This window comes from Heterodontus francisci, chromosome 12, assembly GCF_036365525.1.
Source record: "Heterodontus francisci isolate sHetFra1 chromosome 12, sHetFra1.hap1, whole genome shotgun sequence".
Classification (NCBI taxonomy): Eukaryota; Metazoa; Chordata; class Chondrichthyes; order Heterodontiformes; family Heterodontidae; genus Heterodontus; species Heterodontus francisci.
Window position 1 is genome coordinate 84809878 of NC_090382.1, and position 21180 is coordinate 84831057.

General features: G+C 43.5%; 1 protein-coding gene across 2 annotated transcripts in view; it reads right to left on the reverse strand.

Annotated features, from left to right (window-relative positions):
- The window catches only part of LOC137375966 (organic cation/carnitine transporter 2-like), a 158117-nt gene that overhangs the window by 118086 nt on the left and 18851 nt on the right, over positions 1-21180 (reverse strand). For both annotated transcript variants that reach the window (XM_068043771.1, XM_068043772.1), the window contains exon 2: positions 7715-7818. In XM_068043771.1, the coding sequence (XP_067899872.1) occupies positions 7715-7818 (104 nt within the window). The remainder of the gene's footprint in view (positions 1-7714; positions 7819-21180) is intronic.

A 21180-nucleotide genomic window follows, 5' to 3' on the forward strand; every position in this document is an offset into this window, starting at 1 on the left:
ATAGACTAAATATGGCACTTAATGTATCTACAACGACAGTGCTTGAAGTGTCTTTTACCTATCTGACAATTGGAAATTTGGAGAAATAATCAGTGACTAAGTTAAATTTGGCTCCATCTATGGAAAATAGATCAGTGGTGATTTTGGACTAAGGGACTGATGGACTCTCGTGAGGGTGTAGAGGTTCTTTACGTTGTTGTGGCCGGTGGCTCTGGCATGCCTCACACATCCTCACTAATCTTTCGATGTCACCGCTGATCCCTGGTCAATAATCTAATTTACTCTAGGCCCATATGGCATAGTTGTGTCAAGATGTCCTGTCGGAGAGCTTTGGGCACAATCACTTGTTTTCCTTTGAAGGTTATGCCTCTCAAGAAACTGAGTTCATCTCTATAAGGACAAAAGCATTTGAGGGCTTTGGCACATCTTTTGTCATATCAGGCCAACTTCAATGATGACTCTCCACAGTGCTTTCAGTTGTGGGTCATTGACTGTTTCTGATTGCAGTTGGTCACATTTGTGCTGACCAAAATGCAATAATTCGATTTTGAGCACATCTTCCACCTCGGTGTCCATGTTGTCTACTTGTAGATCCAGTGGAACATCTTCATTCTTGTTTGGATTTGTCAAACTGCTCAGCGTATCCAAGGTGACCACTTTGGTACCTGGTTTGTAGCAGACGCTGAAATCGAACCCCTGTACTTTCACTAAGAGTCGCTGTAGTTGAGGTGGCACCAGATCATCTCCAGTGGTTTGTGGTCAGTTTCCACAGTGAACTGCTTACCGAAGCGGTAGGTGTGGAACCTTGTGATTCCAAACACCAGATCAAGTGTTTCATGCTCTATGTTTGGGTAATTGGATTGTGCTGAGGTTAAACTTTTGGATCCGAATGCAATTGGTTTGCCATCCTGCAGGATGCTCGCTCCTAGCCCTCTCTGTGAGGTGTCGACTTCCAGAATTGTCTTCTTTCTTGGACCGTAGTACTGCAGGTACCTGTTTCTGTTGACAGAGCTTGTTTGAGAAACTCAACATATGCTGATGGTCTTCCTGCCACACATATTGTACGTCTTTCTTTCCGAACCCTCAATGATGATGCTTTGTCAGAAAAATTTGGAATGTATGGTGCCAAGAAGTTGAAGAATCCAAGAAAACTCTGTAGATCTTCTTTGCCTTGTGGAGTAGGCATATGCCTTAGATCTTTGACTTTGGCTGGGTCAGGACGGATTCCACAACCTGAATAGATGGAGCCAAAGAAATTGATCTGATTTACATTCACCCGGCATTTCTTGCTGCTAAGAAATGAGCCTTTCGCAACAAGCTACTGCCAGTGATTGAAGATTTTGATCACCCACTACATCAATATCATTGACAATGCATCCAGACAATTTTTTTATAATCCTATGCATGTGCTGTTAAAACAGATATTGACTGACAGATAAGCCAAAAGGTAGTCTCTGGAAGCAATATCTTCCAAATAGTGTTCAGTTGGTGGTGCCTTCCTGAGATTCCTTGGCTCGGTGTAACGACCAATATCCATGTTTAGCATTCAACTTGGAGAGGAATTTGGCTCCTGTGAATTTGAGATTCAATTCCTCTAGTGTTGGAAGCTTGTGGGGACATCTCTTTCGGGAGAGGTTTAGAAGCCTCGGATCTAGACTGATTGCTCCATCCTTCTTCAGGACACACGTAATTGAGCTGCACCAGTCTGTGTGATGATGTCATTGTGTTTCATGACATCCAGCTCGTGCTTGAGGTTTACTTGTATGTGCATGCTGCGCTTTCTGGGAGGGTGACATGGAGAATTGCGACAGGAGGCAGGAGGTGAGGCAGAGGGATCTTCCTGGGGGCGGGATAGCCCAACAACGGCCTTCCTACTCAGGGGCCAATTGAGGCCTTTAAGTAGCTTATTAACTGTAATTAATGGCCTCTTCCTGCCGCTGCTGGGATCTTACCAGTGGCAGGAAGGGAACCTCCATCATGTGGGGAAGTCGCCTTGCAACACGAGACGACTGCCCTGCAAGCTTGAGAGGGCGGTCGCTCCTCTGTAGCCCACAGAGGAACCCCGCTGGAAAACAATTCACATCTGGGACTGCCCTTCCCCCTTGCCCCACTTGCTGGGGCCTTCCGGACTGGCTCCAGAGACCTCACTTCACCTACTTCTGGTCTGGGGTTCCAGCACTGGGCCTGGATCTGATGCCTCTGCAGTATCGGCAGTGGTCAGCACTCCCAGTGGTGCTGCCGATGCTGCTGAGCTGCTAGCCCATGGAGGTGGGATCTCCATCTTTAAAAGGTTGGGGATCCTGCCTCCTGAAACTTTGATAGAGAACGACTGGAAGATTGCTCTGGGGAGCTGGCGGGGGGGGGGGTGCGCAGGGAAAGGCAGCCCAAAATCCAGCCCAAAGAGTGTGCAGGCAAAGGAGGACTTGAGGGTACATGTGCATCAATCGTTAAAGGTGGCAGAATATTACAAGAGAATGGTTAGTAAAGCATATGGGATCTTGAATTTCATAAATAGAGGCATGGAGTACAAAAGCAGACAAGCTATGCTGAACCTTTATAAAGCTCTGCTTAGGCCCTAACTGGAGTACTGTGTCCTGTTCTGGTCACCACACTTTAGGAAGGATGTGAGAGCTTTGGAGTGGATACAGACATGATTTACCAAAATGGTTCCAGGGATGGGCGATTTTAGTTACAAGATTAGGTCGGAAAAGCTGGGGTTGTTTTCCTTAGAACTAAGGAGATTGAGGGCAGATTAATACAAGTGTACAAGATTATGACAGGCTGAGATAGGTTGGACAAGGAAAAACTGATCCCATTAACAAATGGCAGAAGGACTAGAGGACACAGATTGAAAGTTTTGGGTTAAAGATGCAGGGGGAATACGAGGAAGCACTTTATTATGCAGCGGGTGGTAATGACCTAGAACACGCTGCCCACAAAGCTGGTAAAAGCAGAGACGATCGATGACTTCAAGAGAAAGTTGGATGGCTCCTGTGAGAAATAAACTTGCAGGGCTGTGGGAATCGATCTGGGGAATGTGACTGACTGCATAGCTCTGCGGATAGCTGGAATTGACTCAATGGGCCAAATGGTCTTCTTCTGTGCCACACATGACTCTATGACTCTCTCTTGTGTAGTTTATTCTTCATTGAAGGCTACCGTGGAATCTCCCTGCTCAGCATAGTGGGGAAAGTCTTCGCTCGAGTCGCTTTAAACAGGCTGCAGAGGCTGCTGAGTGTGTCTACCCTAAGGCACAGTGTGGCTTTCGAGCAGAGAGATCCACCATTGACATGCTGTTCTCCCTTCACCAGCTACAGGAGAAATACAGCGAACAACAGATGCCCCTCTACATTGCTTTCATTGATCTCACCAAAGTCTTTGAACTCGTCAGCAGGCGTGGTCTCTTCAGACGACTAGAAAAGATTGGACGTCCACCAAAGCTACTAAGTATCATCACCTCATTCCATGACAATATGAAAGGCACAATTCAGCATAGCAGCGCCTCATCAGACCCCTTTCCTATCCTGAGTGGCATGAAACAGGGCAGTGTTATCGCACCTACACTGTTTGGGATCTTCTTCTCCCTGCTGCTCTCACATGCGTTCAAGTCTTCAGAAGAAGGAATTTTCCTCCACACAAGATCAGGTGGCAGGTTGTTCAACCTTGCCCGTCTAAGAGCGAAGACCAAAGTATGGAAAGTCGTCATCAGGGAACTCCTCTTTGCTGACGATGCTGCATTAACATTGCACACTGAAGAGTGTCTGCAGAGACTCATCGACAGGATTGCGGCCACCTGCAACGAATTTGGCCTAGCCATCAGCCTCAAGGAAACAAACATCATGAGACAGGACGTCAGAAATGCTCCATCCATCAATATTGGCGACCACGCTTCGTTTAAGAGTTCACCTACCTAGGCTCAACTGTCACCAGTAACCTGTCTCTCGATGCAGAAATCAACAAGCGCATGGGAAAGGCTTCCACTGCTATGTCCAGACTGGCCAGGAGAGTGTGGGAAAATGACGCACTGACACGGAACACAAAAGTCCGAGTGTATCAAGCCTGTGTCCTCAGTACCTTGCTCTATGGCAGCGAGGCCTGTACAACGTATGTAAGCCAAGAGCGATGTCTCAATTTGTTCCATCTTCGCTGCCTCCGGAGAATCCTTGGCATCAGGTGGGAGGACCGTATCTCCAACGCAGAAGTCCTCAAGGTGGCCAACATCCCCAGCATATACACCCTACTGAGCCAGCGGCGCTTGAGATGGCTTGGCCATGTGAGCCGCATGGAAGATGGCTGATCCCCAAGGACACATTGTACAGCGAGCTCGTCACTGGTATCAGACCCACCGGCCGTCCTTGTCTCCGCTTTAAAGACGTCTGCAAACGTGACATGAAGTTCTGTGACATTGATCACAGGTCATGTTGCCAGTGATCGCCAGAGCTGGCGGGCAGCCATAAAGGCGGGGCTAAAGTGTGATGAGTCAAAGAGACTTAGCAGTTGGCAGGAAAAAAGACAGAAGCGCAAGGGGAGAGCCAACTGTGTAACAGCCTCAACAACCAACCTTATCTGCAGCACCTGTGGAAGAGTCTGTCACTCTAGAATTGGCCTTTATAGCCATTCCAGGCATTGCTTCACAAACCACTGACTACCTCCAGGCACTTACCCATTGTCTCTCGAGACAAGGAGGCCAAAGAAGGAGGCCACCATATATGTTTTTAGGCCCATCGGGGATTCAATAATAAGGGTTCATTTTGCAGCACCAATCTAGAAGGTGGTGTCATGTGTTTCTTCCAGAGATCTACAAATAATTTTCTTGCAAATGACAAAAAGGAAAAGAGACAACATAAGACTAGATGAAAAGGCATCCAAAAAAGCAAAAATCATACAGATCATGGTAGGTGGGAAAGTTACAAATGACAGCAAAGGATGACTAAACAGATAGTAAGAGCTCCAAAAATGGAGTATCAAAAGCAATTTGAAAGGATATTGAAATCAAGACACATTTTTTTCAATTACATTAGGGAAAAGAGGCTGGTCAAGAGCAATGTGGGTTCCTAGAAAACTGATCACTGAGATATTGCTAATGAAAATAAGGAAATGGTGAACATGTTGAACAATTACTTTCCCTTAGTATTTAGAATTGTAAAAGAGGTCAGCATGCTGGACATCCCAAGGAAATCAATACTGAATCAGGGCAGAGAGTCAACAAAATTAACGTAAGCAAAACAACAATAATGAAGAAATTAATGACACTAAAGAGTGACAACTCCCCAGGACCAGATGGTTTCCATCTCAGGATTTTAAAAGTGGGGGAGAACAAAACAGATGCCCTAACTGAAATCTTCCAATGTTCTCTCAATTCAGGAAGTGTGCATTTAGATTGGAAAATTGTGCATGTCACTCCGATACTTAGAAAGGTGAGAGAGGGAAACTGGGGAATTGTTGGCCATTTAGCTTAATATCTGTTGTTGAGAAATTACTCGAGTCTAGTAAGCATGGGGTGTCACAACACTTTGAAAAGCTTCAGGTGATCAGACAGGATAGGTCATGCCTGACCAATCTGATTGTATTTTGTGAAGGAATGAAAAGGGGAATGTCTATGGATGTTATTTATCTGGACTTCCAGTAGAAATTTATTGAAGTCTCGCAGAGAAGAGGCTGTTACCTAAAATGGAACCTCATGGAATTGAAGGCAAATTATTGAAATGGTTGGGAAATTGGCTGAGGGCAGGAGATAGAGTTTAGGGATAATGGGCAAGTATTCCAACTGGCAGGATGTGAATAGTGATGTCCTGCAAGGATCTGTATTGTGGCCTCAACAATTCACCATATTTATTAACTACTTAGATGATAGGACAGATGACTGCATTGTTACTTGTCTATCAATTGTGTTTAATTATATGCAGGTGGAGGGCATTAATTGGGGTTTCACTTGAGCACATATAAAGAAACACTGATTGAAACTTTGGTGTGGTTGAGTTAGGAGGTGTATGTTTGTAATGTTTCTGTAAATGAATGCATGATGGAGGAAAGATTGATTCCAGTTCTATCGTTTCCCAACTGGCTTTCTCGAATAGAACACACATTTCCAAATTTTCTGATGACACAAAGATAGGTGGCATTGTTGGCAGTGTAAATGGAAGCTTAAAATTACAAAGATATTAATAGATTAAGTGAATGGGCAAAACAGTGGCAGATCGATGTCAATGTCGGCAAATGTGAGATCCTACACTTTGAATCTAAAAATGGTAATTTCTAGAGGATGAAAAGCTAGAAATGGTTGAGATCCAAAGAGACTTGGGGGTCCACATACATAGATTATTAAAATTCCATCAATGAGTACAGAAAATAATCAAAAAGGCTAATGGTATGTTGGCCTTTACACCAAGAGAAATAGGATACAAGGGTGTAGATGTCATGCTTCAGCTATACAAAGCCCCAATTAGAACAAACCTGAAGTATGATGATCACTTCTGGGGACCACATCTTAGAATATAATGGCCTTGGAGGGAGAGCAGCTTAGATTTACAAGAATGATATCTGGACACCAAGGATTAAATTACTGGGAGAGATTACACAAACTAGGGTTGTATTTTCTAGAATTTAAAAGGTTAAGGGGTGATTTGATCAAAGTTTTCAAGATATTAAGGGGAATAGATAGGGTAGATAGAAACTATTTCTGCTGGTTGGGGAGTCTCGGCATAAGGGTCATAGTCTGACAATTAAAGCCAGACCTTTCACGAGTGAAATTAGGAAACACCTGGACCAGCAAAGGGTGGTATACTTTTGAAATTCTCTTCCATAAATGACAATTGATGCTAGATCAATTGTTATTTTAAAATCTGAGATCAATAGATTTTTGTTATTCAAAGATATTAAGGGATATAGGGCAAAGGCAGTTATATGGACTTAGGTCACATATCAGCCATGATCTCATTCAATGTTGGAAATGGCTCCAGGAGCTAGTGGCCTGTTCCTATTATCCTCGGATGTCACTGCAGGAGTTCCTCAAGGAAATGTCTTCAGCAACTTCATCAATTATCTACCTTTCATCATAATGACATGAGTGGGGATGTTAGTTGATAATTCCACAGTCTACAACTCATCCAGTAGTGAAGCAGCCCATGCGTGGATCTACAGCAGAATGTGGTTTACACCCAGGCTTGTGCTGACAAGTGGCGGGTAATGTTCATGCATCACAAGTGTCAGATATGACCACCTGGAACAAGAGAGAACCCAACCATTTTCCCTTGATGGTCACCACTGATTAGAAGTTTAACTGGGTTAGTCACATCAACACTTGTGGCTATGAGCAGAACGGTGGTTGCGTATTCTGCAATGAGTGGCTCATCTCCTAACTCTCAAAAGTTAGGAGTATAATGGATGGGTGCAGCCCCAATGACATTCCAGAAACTTAACATCAGTCAGGACAGAACAGTTCCCTTGATTGACATTAGATGCAGTATATACAATCACTTGATCCCTTACAAATAGACACAGACTAAAAGGGTAGTTATTTGATTAGAAGGTATATGTTTGTAATGTGTAACTCTGTAAATAAATATAAAAGTGTGCAAAGATTGGCTCCATTTCTATCCATTACCAATTAGCTTTCTGGAATAGAATACCACATGCCCTGTTTTTGTCTGTGCAGGAGGCTAACAATTGGGCAAATCAGTCTTTCTGGCAGAGTTGAATAAAGGAAATAACTCACCTGTCTGACAACTGTCCAGAAATAAAGGAACCGATCAGCACTCCCACGAAGAATACAGACATAGAAAACGGCCCTTTCCAGTCGTTGTTGCACACCAAGTCCCACTGAAATGCAAAGGGAAATAAATAGTTCCACTAATGTAGTTTTGGACAATTTATAGACAGGACTTTTTACTGCTTTGCATCTAATAATCGACAGAGACAGGAAACGAGAAAAGTTCATTTGGCTGACTAAACCTACTATGATGTCAATGGCAGTACTTACATTTCTAAGTCAGGAGGCTGTGGGTTCAAAAAGAACAATGAAAACTTATATTTATACAGTGCCTTTAATGTAATAAAATTCTTCAAGGCACTTCACAGAAGCATTGTAAAACAAAATATGTTGTTGGACCATGTAAGAGATGTTAGGGAAGACGACAAAAAGCTTGGTCAAAAAAGTAGGTTTCAAGAAGGGTCTTAAAGGAGGAAAGTGACGTAGAGAGGTGGAGAAGTTTAGGGAGGGAATTCCAGTGCTTCGGGCTCAGGTAGCCGAAGGCAAGGCCACCAATGATGGATCAATAAAAGTAATAGTGATCAAGAGGCCAGAATTAGATGAGCACAGATATCTCGGAGAGTCATGGAGCTGGAGGAGATACAGAGTTAGGAAGGGCAAGGTGATGGAAGGATTTGAAAACAGATAAGAATTTTAAAATCAAAGCGTTGCTTAACCAGGCGCCAATGTAGGCCAGCGAGCACAGGAGTGATGGATGAAAGAGACCTGGTGTGAGTTAGGACAAGGGCAGTAGAGTTTTGAATGATGTCAAGTTTATGGAGGTTAGAAAGTGGGGACCAGACAGGAGTGCATTAAAATAGTCAAGTCTAAAGATAGCAAAGGCATGGATAAGGGTTTCAGAAGCAGATTAGCTGAGGCATGGGTGGAGTTGGGCAATGTTACAGAGGTGAAATTGGCACTTAGTGATGGCAAATCCCACTCCAGAGGCTTGAGCACGCTATCTAGATTGACACAACAGTTCACTACTGAGGGCGTATTGTGTTTTGGATGAGATCTTAAACTGTGATCCCATCTCCCCTCTTAGAAAGCTTAAAACATTCCATGGCACTATTTGAAGAGCCCAAGATCATTTTCCAGCCAATATTTATTCCTAAACCAACATTACCGAAGCAGATTATCTGGTAGTTCATCTTATTGCTGTTTGTGGAATGTTGCTGTCACAATTGTCGATGTTACGACAGTGATTACATTTCTAAAGTATTTCATTACCTGTGAAGTGCTTTGGGGCATATGAAAAGCATGAAAGGATGTGTAAAAAGAAGTTGTTCCTAATTCCAACAAATAATACAAAATTTGCATTATTGTGGAATCTCCCAAATATATATTGTCTGTTGAAGGAAATGAATAAATCTACATGTCGAATTTCTAAGGCAGAACCGTGAAATTTTTTTCACATGGCCTGAAAATAATTGAAAACACTGTAAAATGTCAGCATTGATCAATTGTCTTTTGCAGATAGAACCTTTACGGATCCAGCAAGAATGTGGGAAGTCATATTCGATAGGTCATCGATTTATTATTATTTATTACCCCTTACCCATGTAATCATCAATCAGATTCCGAAACAGCTCTTGTCATTTATTTGGATTTTCCCTCATTGATTTTCTTTGTTATATCCCGAGACCACTGACTAATGCTCATCTATGTTCCATAGGTGCACTCTGCCCAGTTGGCTGTTCATCATATGTGAAGCTTGACAAGTGAGTAAGTAGGATATTCAACAAAGGAGAAGTCACAGCTGAGCTCGATCTTATAGGAATCCACACATACACTTTCCAGCTGGGGTGACAGACTAGTGAACAGACATAGAAACCTTGGTAAAGTTTTCCTCTAGCAAATTCAGCACACTTACACTTAATTGAGATCAGTTAATAATAACTTGAATGTTGTATACACTACAAACATTGATAAAGCTGAGCCCAAGTTATTGTCTTGTCTCCATTATACATTATTTCTCTGTATAATAGAGACCAAGTAATAATTTGGGTCAGAGATTTATTTGATGCACTGAACACCAAGATTTAATTTCTAACTTAAAGACACTTGCAAGAGAACAAGTAACACTCAGATGATGGCTGATCAGAAAATAATTGGGGCGAGCACAATAGAAAGGAGAGTTGAAAGGTAGTTCTAGCAAACTACAAACTACCAGGCATAATCAAATGTTACAAACTTCACAAGCATGGTATAAGTGGTTTTATTAAAGGAACTTAATATGGTGATTTTGATGGCAGAACCACTACAATCTAATATTCCCACCAACAATTTGTCAAATCAGAGCTTAAACAATGAATCAATTGTGTTGTAAAAACTCATTTTAACCAAGAGTCATTGCTAATTTAAGGTCATTATATGAATTTTGAAACAACAGTAGTGCTAATAATTGTGTACCACAAAGAGGACTGCATCATCCAAAAATACAGAGTTAGTTTTGTTCTGAAAGTACTTTCATTTTTTATTCAATTTTAAGGACTTGTGTTTTATTTGGGAAAACTGAAAATGATTACATGAATGGTTTTTTTTCACTGGGGTAATTGAAAGGACTGAGAGGTCTTCTTTGCAAACAACATGTACTGGAAGTCACCTATCTTCCGATAAATACCTAGAAGGGGCCTTTTGACTTGGGGGAGATGTTTACAGCGAAGTGACAGGTCAAGATTTATAGGGGTTAGGAGGCTTGACTCATGTTTTGGTTTTACTTAGACAGTCAGTTAGAGTTTTACAAATCAACCTGAAGGACAAAACCCCAGCTCAGCCTGTTCCATCTCTTTGAAAAGCCTGCCAGTTTTTCCATTTCTTTGAAAAGCTCTTAGAAATGAGAAATGAGAAATAGAGACATTGATGATGATTCCTCGAACAGTGTAGTGATTTGGGTAATGATAATGAGTGTGTGGCAGGAAGGGACAGAGCGTACAAACGTAAGACTGCGCCAGCAGATAAGGTCAAAGATTGCAGAAATGATAAAAAGACAGAGTTCTGGATTTTACAGCTGATTCCTTCCATTTCACATGATTCCTTTCCCCCACCCCACTATTTATTTTAAAGCCTTCTCTACCACCCTAGTTATACAACTCATCAGAACACTGATCCCAGCGCAGTTCAGGTGAAGACTGTCCCAACGGTATGGTTCCCACTTTCCCCTGTGCCCCATGAATTGAAACCCAATTCTACCACACCAGTCTTACGCCATGCATTCAATTCTCTAACCTTATTTACGCTATGCCAATTTGCTTGTGGCTCAGGCAGTAATCCAGAGATTATTACCTTTGAGGTTCTGCTTTTTAAGTTAGCTCCTAGCTGCTCATACTCCATACGCAGAACCTCTTTCCTATGTCATTGGTACCTATGTGCACAATGACAACTGGATCCTCCCCCTCCCACTGTAAGTTTCTCTCCAGCCTCGAGCAGGTGTCCCAACCCTGATGCCGAAGAGGCAACACACCTTTTGGACTCTCACCCTGTGCCACAGAGAACTGTGCCTATCCCCCTGACTATTACTATCTCCTACTACCACTACATTCATATTTACTCCCCCCACTTGAATGGCTTCCTGTACCAGGGTGTCATTGTCAGTTTTCTCATCTACCCTTCAGCCCTTCCTCTCATCCATACAAGCTGAAAGAACCTCAAACCTGTTGCACAATTGCAAAGGCTGAGGCTCCTCCGCTTCTGCCTTCTCGACCCCCTACCTGCCTCACTTTCAGTCACACACCATCCTGTCCCTGACCACTGACCAAATCGGAAGACGCTACCCTATCGGGTGTGGCTGCCTACTTGAACAAAGTGTGCGGGTAACTTTCCCCCTCCCTAATGCAACACAGTGTCTGTAGCTCAACCACCAGCTCATCTATGTTGAAACAAAGCTCTTTGGCCGTAGACACTTACTGCAGACTGGTTGTTATGGATCGCATTGGTGTCAATGAGCTCCCATATACTGTAGCTGCAACACATCACCTGCCCTGCCATCTTGATTAGTTACTTAAAACAGAATTAATTATTTTCTCAAGTTTTTTTTTAATTAATGCCTCTCCTCACCAACACTTACTGTACTAATTTAAAGCTTAGTAATACAATAAACCTTACCACTTAAAAATACAACAACAGGAGACTCATCAGCTTCTTACTTCTCTTCAGCTTGCATGTCTTAATTAATTAGAAGGTAGCTACTTAAATTTCAATGTTTATTTTATGTTTTTCTAATTTCCAGCTATTAACACACACACCCTAATAGCAGTGTACTAACCCAGCTATTTACAGATACTCCCTAACAGCAGTTACTTACAGCTTTCCTGTGATGTCACTGTCTCTAGCTTACCCTCTATTTCTTAGAAGCAACTTACGTCTTCTATAGCTACTGGAGGCTGAAAAAGGAGCATCTCATTCCCTTTCTGCACTGAATTCCTAAATGAACCAAATTCCCCCCTCACACTCTGACTACGTCTCACTCAGCTGAAGACTCCTCTCCATGCACCCCTTATTCCTTATTCCGTAACACTGGCATGGATTGGTTGGGCTGAATGGCCTGCTACTGTGCCATATATCCATTGTAATAATATCCTTTAAGGGAGGAAACCTGTTGGTCTCAGTCAGTCTGACCGATATGTAACTCCAGTCCCATGTCAACTGCCTTCTGAAGATGCCAGCGAGCCAATCAGTTGTATCAATTGGTTCTACAGAAGTTCAAGAAGGCCCACCATCTTCTCAGGTCAACTGGTAACAAATGCAGCTTTGCCAGCGATGCCCACATCCCAAGAATGGGTAATTGAAGAAAATGTTATTCCTTTCTAACTGGGCTAGAGACATAAATCAGCCAGTATTCTGGCTATTGATTCCTATTTAGTGAATCTGCCAGAAAGTGTGTGTTATCAGTAAGTGAGGACAGGCTCATCTGTGATCTCCATCATACAGTCCACTTGTTAAGAATCACTGCATTGGTCCAGACATGAAGAGTGTCTTTTTGGATGATCACTTTAAGGTCCCACGAAGCTGTGAGCTGGATATTAACTTGCTGAAACACTGGGAACAGTGATGGGATGGGGGTATCCAGTATCGCGTGGGAAACCCAGAAGTAAGTGGAGAACATCTCTCATTGACTTTTTAACACAGTCACTGCAGAACTACATTATTTCCAGGTTTCCCTACCAATTAGATTGAACGGGAGGATGATGATTCTTTTGTGCCAATATAAGCTCCAGTATTTAAAGGAACACACAAACATGAGAATGGGAGGATGTGTTGTGGAGTTGGGATTAGAACAAAAAAATTTACAGAATGGAGTGCATACTATCAAAGGCTATACCTTATTTTAGTGATGCCTCCCAGGATGTGATGCTGGGGGCTGTAAGGGCCCACAGGGAGATACTGTTTCCCAGTGACAGGTGGAAGAAACCTGCCAGTGAAACCATAAAGGTAGTGCAGGAGGTCAGCAGCGAAATTGTGGTGCTGCGCTCCCGGATTTATTGCCAAAAGAGGTTTAATGACTTTACAGAGCAGGAAAGGTGAGAACTGTGACACATTCAACTATATCCTGATATGTGTATAATGCCATCACCCTCACTCTGCCTTCTTACGCCTATTCCAGCAAATCACTCCTCACCCAACCTACTTTGAAGGTGTGGCTACCCTTCTCTGTTTATGCACCTCCTCACATACCCATTTGTTCATCCACCACTAATACTTACCTTCATCTTTATGCAGTCATGCCGCTCTCTCACAGTCACCTTCAACAAATGCTCTCCACGCAAGCATTCAACACATGCCAGTACTCTCTCATAGGTGCCTTTTTTCCCTCTTTGCAGGAGAAGAGTGCACAGAACCTGAGGGAGAGTCAAAGAACCGGAGGTGGCCCTCTAGTTACCCTGCATCTAGTAGAGGAGGAGGCACAGAATGGCATGCCTGGCTGTTGGAGTTGGATTGATGGGAGCCTACCAGCCTGGTGACAGAGCGAAGTATCAGACAGCCACATGGCATACAATACTCACTCATGTTGACCTGATGTCAACATTAAGTGGAATAAGATCATGTGCATTATGATCACTTAAAACATTCTTAACCCTTATAATTCTGAATTATGTTTTTAAACTCCCACAGGGTGTTCAAGCGTCTCACAGGAGGTCATCTAGGAGGATGGCAATGACTCCTCAGAGGAGTTCACTCCCTCTCAGGGAGCACCCTTACAACACTCAGGCAGATCATGCATCAGCTCAATTTCAGTGGGACCTACATAAAGATCTTTCTCTGGTTACACACGTTAATGGAGTGGAAGCACTTTTGGTTAATGAATACTCTTCGTTGATCTGGGGGCCTTAATTTCCACGTGTGAGCAGTTGGTGATGCCCTCCACTTGTTGAAGCCAGCTCGAGCCACAAACCCAAGCACCTGCTCATTCTGACTGTCAACATCAATAACCTAGTTCACATAGTTTCCTACCCTGTGCTACGAGTGAGGCGGGAGGAGATACTGTCTTTCTCTAGTCCCACTTCTCCACAGGTCACAACATCTATTTAAATGTTTACCCAGTTACCGATACAGCCAATCATATACACATCTTTTATCCCAGAATAAAGTAGACCAACTAGATTTCTTTAATAAGCAACAAAATTATCAGTTTATTATAAAACAAGACTTAACCAGTAATGAAGCAAAGCATTAACACACCAATTAAAATGTGAAAGTTCCCTTTTTTTAAATTCCCCACTTACATTCACATACACACTGAAAAAAATACAGAAATTCACTCTGCAGAGTCTGTTACAAAAGATGACAAAAAAAAAATTCCTTTGGCCAAATACTTGCTAATGCTTGACAAAAAAAAGAAAGAAGATATGGAATCAGTTGTTCCTTTTTGGTTTGTCATCTGTGTATACGGAGACAGATCACTGTGCTTGTTTCAGAAGCCGTCACTCTGGAGATATTGAGAGTTTTTCTAATAGGTTTTCTAGGAGAATGTGGCATCAAGGTTTTTCTGCCAACACACACTTGAATCACAGGATTTTATTTCAACTCCTCAGGAGTTATATTGCACCAAGTATTTTTTGCTCTTCCTCACTGAATCTTGGCAGGATTTCTTCAGAAAGGTAGAGGAGGTGAGCGAGGTGATTTCTTTTTGCTTGGCATGAAAACACCAACTGTCTTCAAACAGTTCAAACCACAACCAAAAATAAAAACAATATTCAAACTCCAAATAGTAAGTCAACCTCCTGACCTTCATAAAACTTGACATGTGGCTCTTCTGTAACCATTGTTCCCCAAGTCACCAAGGGTTCTGCTGTTTTCTGAATTAAATCACAGATGGCCTCCAGAACAGGTGGCTTTCAAGCAATATCTAGTCCTGTTGGTGAACTTGTGAAAAAAAACACATCCATGGAATCTTTTTCAGTTTTAACACAAGTATTCAAAAAATAAAAATATTAAAAATAATGGAAGCACTTTCGTAACACCTCCATCCTTGGAGGAATGAAACACCATTTTTAAACGCATTTCATTAAAAAGAGTGAAAAAAACAGAAGATGAAAAATTATTAAACCACATTTACACACTCATTCTCATTCATTCTTTACAATTTAGCTTTGTACCATCTTTGATTTCAGATAACTCAAAGCAAAGTTAGATTCTAGACAAAGCATCTGCAATTACATTATTTTTTCCTGCAATGTGGATGATCTTTAAGTAATAAGGTTGCAATAGTAAACTCCATTGGAATAGTCTGGAATTCCATTTTTTGAAATTTTCCACAAAGGTTGGTGTCATTATATACCAGTGTCTCCCTGTAGTTGCGGTGTACATAGACTTAAGAACTAGTAATAAGCCCAGGGGTTCTTTTTCCATGGCTGAATATCATTTTTGGTATCGATTTAGCTTTTGGAAAAGTGCCCGACTTATCATCTTGTAACAGGACTGCATCAACCCCAGATCACTAGCATCATACCTTGAAGAGCTTAGTGAAATTTGGAGCAGCCAACACTGGTTCATAAATCAAAATGGCTTTCAGCCTCTCAAAAGATGCTTGACACTCCCTTGATCACATACCTTGTTTTTCTTTTTTTGTAGCGAATCTGTCAGTGGACCAGTTATAGTACGAAAATTTGGTAAAAACATGTGGCAGAAACCACACATCCCCAAAAACTTCATGATTTCTCACTTAGTCTTAGAGGTAGGGAACTCCAACATCGCTTGTACTTTTGTTGTTCTTGGCAACACTCGTCTTTGCCCTCCTTTTGACCGAGGGAGTTTACCCTCGGTCTTGCAAATTCACTTTTGGCAAGATTTATCACTAAATCAGCCGATTGTAATTTTTCTAACAGAAATTTAGTGTTCCAAGTGGTCCTTCCAAGTGTCACTGTATACCAGCACATTGTCAAGGTAAACCACACAGTTAGGAAAATTGCCTACCACTTGGTTCATTAGTTTCTGAAAAGTGGCTGGGGAATTTTTTAGCCTGAATGGCATCACTCGGCATTGGAAATGACCGTGTGGTGTGACAAAGGCCGATGTTTCATTAGCTTGGGGTGTTAAAGAAGCCCACTCTGTCAATTCAGTCTTCCAAGCAACGAATTGGGGAGGAGTCTGCCTTTGTTACTGCATTAACTTTTCTGTAGTCTATGCAGAATCTAGTTGAACCACTGGGGAAATCCAGCTGCTTTGACTGGGTTAAATGAGGTGGTTTTCCAGCATGTATTGGATTCCATGTATTGGAATGAAACCGGACGGACCACCCGGCATCGACCTCGGCACTGGAAACGACAACGGCAAACCCAGCCCTGTCGAACCTGCAAAGTCCTCCTTACTAACATCTGGGGGCTTGTGCCAAAGTTGGGAGAGCTGTCACACAGACTAGTCAAGCAACATCCTGACATAGACATACTCACGGAATCATACCTTACAGACAAAGTCCCAGACTCTGTCATTACCATCCCCGGGTATGTCCTGTCCCACCGGCAGGGCAGACCCACCAGAGGTGGTGGCACAGTGGTATACAGTAGGGAGGGAGTTGCCCTGGGAGTCCTCAACATCGACTATGGACCCCATGAAGTCTCATGGCATCAGGTCAAACATGGGCAAGGTAACCTCCTACTGATTACCACCTACTGCCCTCCATCAGCTGATGACTCAGTACTCCTCCATGTTGAACACCACTTGGAGGAAGCACTGAGAGTGGCAAGGGCACAAAATGTACTCTGGGTGGGGGACTTCAATGTCCATTACCAAGAGTGGCTCGGTAGCACCACTACTGACCGAGCTGGCCGAGTCCGAAAGGACATAGTTGCAAGACTGGGGCTGCGGCAGGTGGTGGGGGAACCAACACGAGGGAAAAACATACTTGACCTCGGTCCTCAATCTGCCTGCCGCAGATGCTTCTGTCCATGACAGTATTGGTAGGAGTGACCACCGTACAGTCCTTGTGGAGACAAAGTGCCGCCTTCGCATTGAGGATACCGTCCATCATGTAGTGTGGCAATATAAACATGCTAAATGGGATAGATTTTGAACAGATATAGCAATGCAAAACTGGGCATCCATGAGGTGCTGTGGGCCATCAGAATTGTACTCAACCACAATCTGTAACCTCATGGCCCGGCATATCCCCCACTCTACCATTACCATCAAGCCAGGAGACCAACCCTGGTTCAATGAAGAGTGCAGGAGGGCATGCCAGGAGCAGCACCAGGCATACCTCAAAATGAGGTGTCAACCTGGTGAAGCTACAACCCAGGACTACTTGCGTGCCAAACTGCGTAAGCAGCATGCGATAGACAGAGCTAAGTGATCCCATAACCAACGGATCAGATCTAAGCTCTGCAGTCCTGCCACATCCAGCCATGAGTGGTGGTGGACAATTAAACAAGTAACTGGAGGAGGTGGCTACACAAATACCCCCATCCTCAATGATGGGAGAGCCCAGCACATCAATGCGAAAGATAAGGCTGAAGCATTTGCAACAGTCTTCAGCCAGAAGTGCCGAGATGATGATCCATCTCGGCCTCCTCCTGAAGTCCCCAGCATCACAAATGCCAGACTTCAGCCAATTCGATTCACTCCGCATGATCTCAAGAAACCACTGAAGGCACAGGATACTGCAAAAGCTATGGGCCCTGACAATATTCCGGCAATAGTACAGAAGACCTGTGCTCCATCACATGCTGCGCCTCTAGCGAAGCTGTTCCAGAACAGCTGCAACACTGGCATCTACCCTGCAATGTGGAAAATTGCCCAGGTATGTCCTGTACACAAAAAGCAGGACAAATCCAACCCGGCCAATTACCGCCCCATCACCCTACTCTCAATCATCAGTCAAGTGATGGAAGGTGTCATCAACAGTGCCATCAAGCAGCACTTGCTTAGCAATAACCTGCTCAGTTACGCTCAGTTTGGGTTCCGCCAGAGCCACTCAGCTCCTGACCTCATTACAGCCTTGGTTCAAACATGGACAAAAGAGCTGAACTCAAGAGGTGAGGTGAGAGAGACTGCCCTTGACATCAAGGCAGCATTTCACCGAATATGGCATCAAGGAGCCCTAGCAAAACTAAGGTCAATGGGAATCAGGGGGAAAACTCTCCGCTGGCTAGAGTCATACCTAGCGCAAAGGAAGATGGTTGTGGTTGTTGGAGGTCAATCATCTGAGCTCCAGGACATCACTGCAGGAGTTCCTCAGGGTAGTGTCCTAGGCCCAACCATCTTCAGCTGCTTCATCAATGATCTTCCTTCAATCATAAGGTCAGAAGTGGGGATGTTTGCTGATGATTGCACAATGTTCAGCACCATTCGTAATTCCTCAGATACTGAAGCAGTCCGTGCAGAAATGCAGCAAGACCTGGACAATATCCAGGCTTGGGCTGATAAGTGGCAAGTAACATTTGCGCCACACAAGTGCCAGGCAATGACGATCTCCAACAAGAGAGAATCTAACCATCTCCCCTTGACATTCAATGGCATTACCATCGCTGAATCTACAACTATCAACATCCTACGGGCTACCATTGACTAGAAACTGAACTGGAGTAGCCATATAAATACCGTGGCTACAAGAGCAGGTCAGAGGCTAGGAATCCTGAGGCGAATAACTCACCTCCTGACTCCCCAAAGCCTGTCCACCATCTACAAGGCACAAGTCAGGAGTGTGATGGAATACTCTCCACTTGCCTGGATGGGTGCAGCTCCAGCAACACTTAAGAAGCTCGACACCAGCCAGGACAAAGCAGCCCGCTTGATTGGCACCCCATCTACAAACATTCACTCCCTCCACCACCGACATACCGTGACAGAAGTGTGTACCATCCACAAGATGCACTGCAGCAATGCACCAAGGCTCCTTAGACAGTACCTTCCAAACCCGCAACCTCTACCAACTAGAAGGACAAGAGCAGCAAATACATGGTAACACCACCACTTGCAAGTTCCCTTCCAAGTCACACACCATCCTGACTTGGAACTATATCGCCGTTCCTTCACTGTCGCTGGGTCAAAATCCTGGAACTCCCTTCCCAACAGCACTGTGGGTATACCTACCCCAAATGGACTGCAGCGGTTCAAGAAGGCAGCTCACCACCACCTTCTCAAGGGCAATTAGACATGGGCAATAAATGCTGGCCTGGCCAGTGACGCCTACATCCCATGAATGAATAAAACAAAAATTCTGCTTTCACCTGGGCCAATTTCCCTGGACTTAAGTGATGAGGATGCTCTTTTATAGGAAAGGATTGCCCTATGTCCACATCATGTGTGGCTATGGCTGTACATCCTGGCTTGTCCCTACAGACTTCTTTAAATGTTGTGAGTAGCCTTGTTAGGTCTTCTCATGGTTCTGAATCTAAATATGAAAGCATTGTGTCACGGTCTTTTTTTTCCCCTCAGAAATATTTTGTGTGCCTTTAAGGCAGAGAAGGTTCCGGAGACTTAATATTCCAGTTACATTCTGGTTGCCAAGCAACAGCAGCAGGAGAGAGAGGTCACACAATTCAATGTTGCAGTTTTGACTGTTTAAACTAGCTGGCAGAGACTGGTTTTGAGCAGAGAGTTCTGTGAGGTGCTTTGAACCGAAGGAAGAAGCTGTGTTATTCCTCTCAAAATTCTACAAAGTAACAAACAAAAATTAATTCCCTAAGAAAATAAGAAAAGCTTTTCATTTCCAACAAATTATTGGTATTTGCTGTGTTCATCACTGAAAGGACAGTTTAATGCTCCAGCAGCTGAACTTCTGAATTCCCATCTTTGAAGGACTTTTTTTTCATCAGACCCCTGTGAAGACTTCAAATGACCTTTGACTGTTTCTACATTGGAAGACTCCATTCATCAGGAGCCTTACTTGCAAAGACTTCATTTTTGTTTTATTCTCAACAGCCAGCTAATTTAAAACTGAACGATTGTTAATTTTTGTATGTATGTATGTGAATGCGGGAGCTAGATTTTTAAATAAGTTATACTGTCTTTAGACATAGGTTTATCTTAATAGTGTTTAAGATTTTAGGTTTTTTTTAATGAGTAGTTAATTTGTTGTTGTCTAAAGATACCTGGTTTGGTCCGCTTCATTCTGGGGACACTAGAGTGCTTAACTTGGCTGTTTTTTTCTGATTTGGAAAGCTTAAATAAACATGCTGCGAACCGTGGAGCTGCCGGACTGAATTAACAGTGCGTTGCTCCCACTGCGGTCATAACAAGAGTGTCCAATCTCCTTTACAATTCAGTGTTAGCTGACCAGATAGTAGGAGGCTCAATTTGGTTGAGGCCTCCTTCTGCCTCATCCTCACTATCCCTTTCATCCTTCACAGCCCTACTACCTGACATACTGGTTCTTGCCTATCGTCCTCGCGGCGACTATATTTGGCCGGATTTTACTGGCTCTCTGATGTCAGGGTCGTTATGGGGGGGGGACCCAGAAAATGCCTCCGGGAGAGGCGTGCCACGGACATCAATGCCAGGAAGATCTAGTTCCATATTGCGAGCAGTGGTGGAACAACCATTTTAATATGTTAATACATGTAAATGAACAAAAAGTTACTTACCTAGGTAAGTATAGTTTTGGGGGAGAGGGCAAGAATTGAAATGTAAGGCTATGGGGGGCGGGGGGGTGGGGGGATGGTGAGAGAGGGGCTGTAAAGATTTATATAATTATTTTTAATACTTCTAAGTTCACTGTGTCTTTAAAAAATTAAATTGTCATTTTGGGCACTAAGCCCTTTAAAAATGGCACCGGCACCTACGCAATGGCAACGGACGCTGTTGCCAGGGACAGATTGCCCGCCTCCTCCATGTCATCAGAAGAGGTGGGGCGGTGCAGTCCGCCCTGGCCATCCAAATGAGCTGCCACATATAATATCGCGGCGGCTCCGCGGACTGAAGCCCGCGCGTGTGGGCCGCCATCTTTGAAGCTTGCAGCCCATTGTTTCATCATATTGATATGACACAGCTGATTCCTT